Source organism: Harpia harpyja, chromosome 6, assembly GCF_026419915.1.
Source record: "Harpia harpyja isolate bHarHar1 chromosome 6, bHarHar1 primary haplotype, whole genome shotgun sequence".
Lineage (NCBI taxonomy): Eukaryota > Metazoa > Chordata > Aves > Accipitriformes > Accipitridae > Harpia > Harpia harpyja.
This window is the reverse complement of record NC_068945.1, coordinates 8479666-8488803: the sequence shown is the minus strand read 5'-3', so window position 1 is coordinate 8488803 and position 9138 is coordinate 8479666. Positions and strand designations below refer to the sequence as shown.

The following is a 9138-nucleotide window of genomic DNA, read 5'->3' as shown; positions in this document are numbered from 1 at the left end:
ATTAAACCTGAGAAATTAATTCTAGCCTGGTTATGAAAGAGATTCACAGATAGGTGCTCTTCAAAACTTTGGACAGCATGAAGATAACATGGCCCTCCCAGGAAAGGAAAAACATTTTTTTTGTCTAAGACCAGAGCCATGATTTTGGGCCTTTCATTACTCCTGACTGCTCAGTATCAGCCAAGATGCTGTTGGCCTCAGATGACAGGTCAAGCAAGAGATGTGTGGCAATACTTTACTGAAAATTTCCGAAACCCTGTTAGCTCAGCATTTGAGTCACACAGTGAGTTAGATAACTAAATATAATGTTTACACATGCCCATAGGGAAGGGCCTATTAAAGCAAAGATCATGCCTTTTATCTGCACTGGAGAGACAACGGGGGCTGCGAGCCCTTGCTCATGGGCCACTCAGAAGAAACGTGTAGCTTGTAAAACATCACTGCACGCCACGTTGACAGGAGAGCAAGGAATGAGGTTGCTTGCACCACTCTACTTGCTTGGTATTTTGCCTAAGTGACAGCAAAGGCTGGAGCCCACTAAACTAGAGAATAAACCCTGGCCTACATAGTCTGTACTAGGTCTAATTTCTCCTGTTTGGGTGGGATTGTCTGCACCACTGCAGCTACATCTGCAGCGTTGACAAACTGGAGCCTTGACACTGCAGAAATACTGTGAAAGCGCAGTGTATTCCCACAAGCTATAATACATATAAAGAGCTCCATATGAGCTTACAGCTTGATCCCAAAAAGATTTACTGGTGAGGCAAATTGTGTTTGCAGCATGCAGAAATCACCGTTACATAGCTCAGTCACAAGAAGCAGCAGTCCTAACAGAGATGTAATGGATCCCAGCAGAAAGGGCTTTTGCTGACATGCACTTACTTCCTCTGAGGAAATGATATAAACCCTTTTGGAAGTATGAGTCTGGAGGGACTAATTGCATCTCCACCACTTTTGGTAGTAGTGCTGCAATTACCTGTGCAGCTCTTTCACATAGTGATGTGACTCAGGCATGTCAAGGTAACAGAGGAGATCTCCAGCACCGTGGAAAGGCAGAGTCCTACTTAATACCACAGCGTCCAGAAACTCTGCCTGAGTTACCAGCAGTCCTTTCCAGCCTACCTGCCAAAATTCCAACAACAGCTACCCTGCATGTTCCCTCCAGCCCTACAACTGCATGTGCTTGCCAAACCTGTGTGCAACCCAGGCTGAGCAAGCAGGGGAATAACGCACCTGTGAAGGAATGCTCCATTTCCGCAGAAGGCTCCCATGGTAAATGCAGGAACACAAACCACAGCATGCAGAGCAAGCCATCTCAGCCCCAGGGCTGTTTTAGCAACAATATCTGTTTCTGCAGGAGGACATCTGCCAGCAGAGCTCTGGCTACCTTGTGGCAGAAACATGGAAGAGAAACATGCCCTAGCAACACAGGTAATCTGTAGCAAGCATCCTCTGCAATCATTCTGCAAAGACCTGAGTACCTTGTGTATTTCTTTAGAGCTTAAGTTTGCATCTTAAAAAAAAATAAAAAAAATAAAAAGGACGCCACTAATTTTACAGAGGAAAGGCAAGGCTTTAGTTATCTATGACTTTTAGAAGTATGTGGTTCAGCTTTGTTTTTTCAAGGGAATTGTTGAAATTAACAGTACTACTAGAGCATTACCCAGAATTCATTCAAACTGGTGTTGAGACATGGGTCTTGGGTTGGGATGAGAAAGGATCTCTGTTCTGTAATACAGGAAATTGTGTGAATCTGGCATTTCCTTCCTCTTCCAGGCCAGATTTACCTTTTTTCTATGGTTGAAGATTGGCAGCCTGTGAATGGAAAACAGGCTTTTTTCCTCCTCTACAGGCTCAAACCTCCCTTCCCTCTCCTTCCTGCACATATTCCACCTCACCCTTGGAAGCAGAGCATTACAGTATTGCAAAAGGAAAGTGGACATGCTTTGGCACGCACACAAGCAGGTTCTGGTCAGCAAAGGACCTGTGGCAGTTTGAGCCTGAGCTGTCAGCTGCCAGTTTAGCTAATGGTGCACAGTGGGACTACCGATTGAACAGCCCCTTTCAGGCAGGTAAAAAGCCTTGGTGGTGTACTGTGGTTTAAGGAACCTGGGATTAAACCCAAACAGATCATTTTTGCTAGTTTAAACTCTGGCTATTAACAGGAGCTTGGTTCTGCTGGTACAGCATCAGCCACTGAACACAGAGAGCTGCCTTGTTTCATCAGTGCTGCTGTCCATGGACCCTTGCAGCCCTTGGCTGCATGCAGGTTGCACAGGTGTTCAAACTAAGAGGTATGCAAGGAAAGCAAAGCTCTGATGAACCGAGGCTCATTGAGCAGAAAGAGGTTCATTGAGTCTCTAAATAGGTGGCTGCTGATGCACTGCTTCAGTCCCAATGTGTCCGTCTCACATTTTTCAGTACCTTTTAAGTGGTGCTCCCAGATGCTAAGAGGAGATAAATGCAGTCTTGGGGCAAAGCAGGAAAAGAAGTAAGTTTTTTGTTTCAATGCTGGAGGCAGGATTCAGTTACACACAAATTTCTGCTGCCATTTGAGGTTAGCACAAGAACCCCAAGAGAGCTGCAGCCTCAACGAGGCAGGACTTCCAGACCTCTAACTCTGACCTTCTGGAGCAGCAGCAAGTAGCCACACAACCTCAAAAGACACTTTCTTTTGCTCCTGCCCTCATACTTAAATAGTTACTTTGAAGCATCGCAGTTTAAGGGCTAGTGCTAGTATGCTAAGGGCGAGCCAGCAGCTAGCAGTCCAGTTGCCTACCCCTGGAGCCCCCTCCCCTTGCACTAGGCAACACACCTGCCTGTTAAAAACAAGGCTGATGGACTTCTGTGACTTACTACTTTTAAACAGTTGCTCTTGATCCTACTTCTGGGAGAAACACAGTAGGGTTACTTTTTTTCCTCTTTTCCTTAGTACTGCTGGTCTAACCTGTGCAGAATAACCATTCCTGCAGCAGGCTGTTCCATTGCAAGCTGATGACACTGTTTCAACATTAAAATAAACTAATTTATTTTCAATTCAAACAAGTTTGTAAGAACATTAGGCAAAAACAGTAATAAAAGACAACATGCACATAATATAAAACATGCTTGAGATCACTGCAAGAAAATACTCTTTAAGAAAAATTATTCTGGAAAAACAACAAACGTTCACCTCCTTTGCAGTGGAAGTTTAACTACAACGTACAACCCTTGTGCAGACATTTGAAGACAGGGTTGCAGTAAAAATTGTGCACTAACCACAAAAAAGAGAAACCTCTACCACAGAAATATTTATGCTTTTACCATCTTGTTTACTCTTGCCAGCTCATGCCATTTTGTATGCTTGGGCAGTGGCAGACTGGACTCTGCAGTTCCGCATCTTGTAAAAAAAGTCAGTTTCACATTAGGTTGGAGCTGACTTCCAGTTTCTCCATACTGGAAAGAATGATCCAGTTATTTAAACAAACAAACAAACAAACCACAACAAAAAAACCACAAAACACAAACCCTGAAGATTTTAATTGGCATTTTCCTCATTTTGTCTAACTAGGTTTCTCTAAACTTCTCACCTCCCCCAGAGCTTGGGTACTTATGTCAGATAAGGCAGCCAGTGCCCTTTTCAGCAGAATACAGAAGAGATCCAACTAAGCCTTGGGGAAGGGACAAATATCCTACTAGCTTACACTCTTAAAACTGGGATTAGACAAGAGGGTGGGGAACCATCCTGCTCTAGCCCCTTGGATGCCAACTCCACTGGGACCCAACAGGATTCCCTGCCCTCCAACATCCAGGTTCCAGGATAAGCGACATTAAACATCACCTTTAAAATAACTGAGTCCTTTACCTAGCTGCCCGCCTCTAGCCCAGAGAAAGCTGCACTGTAGTGGTGCTGTGTTTGCGAAGTGCTAGGGGACCATCATGTACAGATAAGCAGACTGTTCTCACCACTCCAAAGATGACTACACACAGCCACTCCGCACACTTCCAACAGCAGCACTTTGGGCTACCCTCTGCTGCAATTTGCAGGTTGGGGCAAGCCAACAGTCTCTCAGCAGAGAGATGTAGAAAGGCAAGATCTAAACTGGGTGGGGACAGTCCCAGAGACACCATCCTGAATGAGCTGACAGGCACAAGGAAGTTAGCAGCTTTGGAAACCAAAGTTTCCATGTGATATATGGGCAATACTCTACCCCACTTTCTCTCCTCTGCTCCTCTCCTCCTCTGAACTGCCCATGGTACACAGGAGGGCAGCAGGCAAGGGGTAGGCAGGCACTGACCCCTCCAGGAGGGGTTGCTGAGAGTAACTGGATCAAATCATCTGAAATCAGATGATCTCATGTAGCTTTTTGGTGAGGGACGAGAGGATGTAGATGAAGAACCTATTAGCAGTTAGCTGGCTGAGGTAGCATCAGAAATAGGCAAGACAGCAGGAAAGATTCTGGGCTACAACAGGGTATTTCTAGCAGACATATGCTGAAGTACAGGGTTTTCTTCTCCAGCAAAGCTCTGCTGCAAGACACACAGGGTGAGGATCAGAGATCACCTGCTAAAGAGGCAGCAGAGGGAGGTGAGATGTGGAGAGCAAACACGGACCTTTACCACCTCTGCTGCTCCTGTCTGTGGCCTTGCACATTCCCCTCCGTGAATGAAGTCTCATCTATCCACGCACAAAGCACCCTTGCCAAGGGTTAGCTATGTACAGACAGGTGCCTTTAAACAGAAAGCTAGCCCAAGGCAGCAGGGTGCTGCGCCCCCCCAATGGTTAAAACAGGAGGAGGGGAGGAGGGGCAAGAGAAAGGAGTGGAACCTGGATCCCCGAGTCAAGACCCTAGAAATCCCATGAGAAAAAACAGGAGAAGGGAGGAAAAAATACTTAAACCTAAGACTCATAACCACTCTGGGTCCCCAGGGGATGCCAAGGGGCCTGGTACTGATGCCGTGCAGGAGAGCTCGAGAACGATATGATGCTGTCAGAGGTGCTCTGGAAGCTGTAGGTGTCTTCTGACTCCAGGCTGACATAATCCGAATCAGCAGGGTAGCTGTGATAGAAGTTCATCTGCTGGCTTAATAAACCCATGGTTTGCTGGCTATTGCAGCTTGTCCCACCTTTTCCAAAGAGCCCCTCATCCTCCACAGCCACGAATGAGTACAGGCTCTGCCCGTTCCCATAAGTCTGGCCACTGCTGTAAGCCTGGTGCACGCTGGTCACAGCCTGAAGGTTTCTGCTGGCACCCATGGGGAAGCCCTGGTGAAACGTGGGGGTTATATCCAGGTATGCAGCCTGATGAAAGCCGTTCTAGGAGAGACAGAGAAGGCTGTTCAGTAAAGCAGAGCACCACACCAGCTGTGCCCATTCTTTTGGATGGGTCCTCCTTTCTCCCCTGCCCCATCTCCCCAAGCCAAACAATAGTGTCTTCTTTTTTGTACTCATTGTCCTCACTATAGACTAATAATAGCGGAGATGACAAGCTCTTAAGTTAGTAATCTCCAGCTCAACATGTCTGGGAACACCATGCTGGGGAGAAAAACCGCAGGAGTAGCCTTGCTGGCCCTCTTTGGCTATTTTGTTTTCTTTCTAGTCTCAACTGGGAGATAAGTGGACTGGAAACAAAGCTCTTTCAGTTGCCAGGGCAGGCTTAAAATAGATGCCACTGTAAGCCCGATTACAAGAAATACAACTGGCTTGGTAATAACATGTCCCATGCATTGTTTGAGTTAGCAGGTTGGACATGACACACTTCTTCCCCCAGAGACTGGAGGAACTGTGACTGATGGTGATGGGGGAAGGGGGAATTCTCTCACCTGTGGTAGATAGACCCCTTTTTCCACCCACTGGCTCTCCTTCTGGCAACGTTTAAATTTCATCCGTTGGTTCTGAAACCACGTTTTCACCTAGAAGTGATGGGGAAAGGACGTAGGACATTAGGAATTCATTCTCAGAGCTTACTACACATCCTAAAGATGTTTTGCCTTCTACTACAATCCAGTTTCTTCTTGGCTCCTGATACTGCACGTAATTGCAGCAGCTAAAAATATGCAGGTAGCCATGGAACCACAGAGCTGAGACTTGAAAAACTAACACTCTTATTCCTCCGATCACCACGGGATCTTTCATGACATCAAAAACCCTACCTGAAAGACAGGCCAAGACAACTGCCGAAACCGCAGCTTGTAACAGCGGCGGCATCACTCTGCTGTGCCAAGATCAGTGCTGACTCAGGAGTCATTTCTTCAGTCAGACGCGAGTAGCTGGTGGGGCAAGGACCCTCTCTAGGGAGAGACCCAGGTGCCACTCTGACTAAGAAAGGCAACTTGCACAGCAGTGCAAGTACCTGACTTTTCACGTTCAGAGACAACGCATGTCCACACAGAACAGTAACCTGACTCTGCATAGCCCTGCTCTGCATGCACTTTCAACCACCTGCACGGAGTGGGTGGATAGTGCTGAACCAAACATAGCAGGAAGACTGAGTCATAAGTTTTCACACCCTCTGCTCTCTCACGTAAGCAATGGCATAAACAAGACCACGAAAGAAACTCATCTCTGGGTTTTAAGAAAAAAGAAAAAAACACCCCAAAAAACTGCTCGCAAGGTCACGTCACACCAGAGATGCGACTCAGCTGCTCAGAGCAAGACGTTCACCTGCTTGTAGGTGAGCCCCAGGGCAGCAGCCAGCTCCCGGATCTGCTGGGGGCTGAGGTACTTCTGGCTCTGGAACCGCTGGTGCAGGATTTGCAGCTGCTCCTGGGAGAAGGCCGTGCGGCTCTTGGCCTTCTTCACCACACCCTCGCCTTCCTCCTTGACCTTCTGGAAAGAGGGGTGGGGAGACGGGCGCTCAGCCGTGGGGCTAGTGGCAGAGTCGGGGGTGTACTGGATGAGCGTCCCAGAGCTGGAGGAAGCCGGAGAGACATCTGAGGAGAAAAAGAGAGGGAACCGGGCTGAGCAGGGCCGGGCGGAGAAGAGTCAAAGCCTTCGAAGTCCAGCTTCTCGGGAGAATTTAAGACTGCGGGTGCCCCGGGGACTTGCAGGGGCTCCGCAGCCGCAGGCAGCGCGGAGAAGCGCCGTGTGCCGGCACGGGCACCCTGGGGGCAGCGGAGCCGGGACCCCCCTTCTCCGCTCCCACCTCTGCCCCGTCCCACCTGGTCCCAGAGACCGCTGGCAGCCGCCCCCCGGCTCCCCCCGCCGCTTGCAGCGGGGCAGGCGGCGGAGCAGCGCCCGTCGCACCCTCGTTGGGGCGGCTCTCGGGGGGGGGGGGCAGCACCGGCATGGCCCCCCACCCCCGGGGCAGGAGGCACACGAGGGACACCACCACCACCCCCCCCACTTCCCCAAGCCCGGGGCAGCCCGATGGCTCCCCCGGGGCCGGGCCGCCTTACCTGGGTGGCTGGGCGTCTTCACCGCCGCGGGGAAGGGGGGGGTGTCCGCCGGCGGAGCCTCCTCGACGGGCACGCTGTCCATGCTCCCTGGGGAGAGCCAGTAGTAGTCCCCATACATGACCGAGCCGGGGTAGGGCAGGTAGGCGGGCATGGCCAGGTGGGCACTCATGGCCGGCCCGGGACCCCCAGCCCCCAGCGGGCAGCGAGCTGGCGGCGCAGGCTGCAGGCAGGTACCCCATTAGGCGGGGGTGGGGGGATGCTTTATGTCCTCCCCAGCCTGGCCTCGGCTAGAAGGGATTGTCATGGCCATTGTCATGTTAAAAGTGGGTTGATTGGAGGGGAGGGGCTTTGGGGGGGTATTCAGGGAGTGGGGGAGGGCTGCGGCACCAGGGCCTGCTTCCCACCTTGGCTCCTAGGTCGGGCCGGTGCTGCCAGCACCCCCCTCCCTGCTGGGGGGTGGGGGTGGGAGGAAGAGCCTTGTGTCCCCCCCGGGGCCCAAAGGCCCGAGCAGAGCCGCCCGGTGAGCTGGACAGGGCTGGGCAGACACCCCCCACCCCCCCATTTAACACTCTTTCTCCCCACCTCCTCCCCGGTCCCCACCCGAATGCAAAGAATGGAGGGGGGGGGGGAACCCAGAGCCTGCCCCGGGGCATGCGGAGACTATGCGTGTCTGCATTGCAGATCGCAACCATCATCGCAAAGAGATAAGCCCTCCACCTCCCCGCAAGTCCGTACAGACTGGGGGCGGGGGGGGGGGGGGGACGGACACGGGACACACACGGCCCTACAGAGAGGTGTCTGTACTGCGGGGAAGAGGGCTCGCAGAGAGCCGAGCTGCTGCCCCAGCGGCTAGCCCAAGGCTGAGGCAGGCAGGCCTGTTTTGCAGGGGCCCGGAGAAATGGCACTTCACCTTTTTCAAGCCTCTTTCCTCAGCCATTTGACACTTTTTGGTTTTGAAAGAAGTGGTAGCTTAAAAAAAAAAAAACCACCCTCAAGTTTATTTTTGGCCCACCAGGGAGGGGTGGGAATCATCCAGTCAGATTCCAAACGAAACGAGAGTGGTGCAGCTATGAAAAAAAAGTAAAAAAAAAAGCCTTATAGATCTTAAGGATTTGAAGCCAGGGCCTACAGTCTGCTTGGGGAAGATACCCCCCCCCCCCAGCTATTACTCCTTCCTGTAAGGAAATTAAAAACTTATCACAGCCCAGGAGTTACAAAACCTGGAAGAAGTACAAATGAAGGCATGTGACATGTCAAGAAAATTTCCCACCTCCACCCAGTGCAAGGAAACAACACAGGCACCTACCTGCATACAAAGGCAGGGGAGTAGCTACTAACCTGTTGTACTGTTAAAAATCTTTTGGAGAGGATAGAGAGGGGCCTCCCTTGACTTCCATATATCTCCTCCTCCCCTTTTGGGTCATGATGAGGCCCAGCTGGTGCCCTGAGCCCACCGCCCCAAGGTAATGCAGGGGTGGAGGGCTCCTCCTCAGGCCCACCTTTGATCACCTCCTAATTAATGGTGATTTCGTTTCTCAGTTAGAATCCAGACAGGATCCAGATGGAGAGACAATTAGGACCGCAGGGGAAAGTGATTATAACCGGGTGAGAGGGATGAAATACAGAATTAGAGCCAGTGCCCACCACCCTGGGCTGTGGGTTTCGGGCAGGTTGCTGATGCACCCACAGAAAGGGATTCCCCCTCGGACATGAAGCTGTTGCTGTGGGGGCGAAGGCCACCGGTCCCCACGGTCCCCTGCG

At 50.9% G+C, this 9138-nt stretch overlaps 1 protein-coding gene across 1 annotated transcript; it reads right to left on the bottom strand.

Moving 5' to 3' along the window:
- Window positions 1-4879: 4879 nt before the first annotated feature.
- LOC128143641 (homeobox protein NANOG-like) lies at window positions 4880-7546 on the bottom strand. The gene is made up of 4 exons (XM_052791027.1): window positions 7378-7546; window positions 6644-6912; window positions 5803-5892; window positions 4880-5296 (listed from the first exon to the last, which is right to left on the bottom strand). Exons 1-4 carry the CDS (start codon window positions 7544-7546, stop codon window positions 4880-4882), a joined length of 945 nt encoding a protein of 314 aa, XP_052646987.1.
- Window positions 7547-9138: the final 1592 nt, after the last annotated feature.

Bases quoted from the DNA above. Each gene is read 5' to 3' on its own strand.
- LOC128143641 (XM_052791027.1), bottom strand. From the start codon at position 7,546: ATGAGTGCCCACCTGGCCATGCCCGCCTACCTGCCCTACCCCGGCTCG. The intron at 5,893-6,643 runs GTGAACGTCTTG...CATCACTTCTAG, and splicing joins TGGGGCTCACCTACAAGCAG to GTGAAAACGTGGTTTCAGAA. The intron at 5,297-5,802 runs GTGAGAGAATTC...TGTCTCTCCTAG, and splicing joins AAGGGGTCTATCTACCACAG to AACGGCTTTCATCAGGCTGC.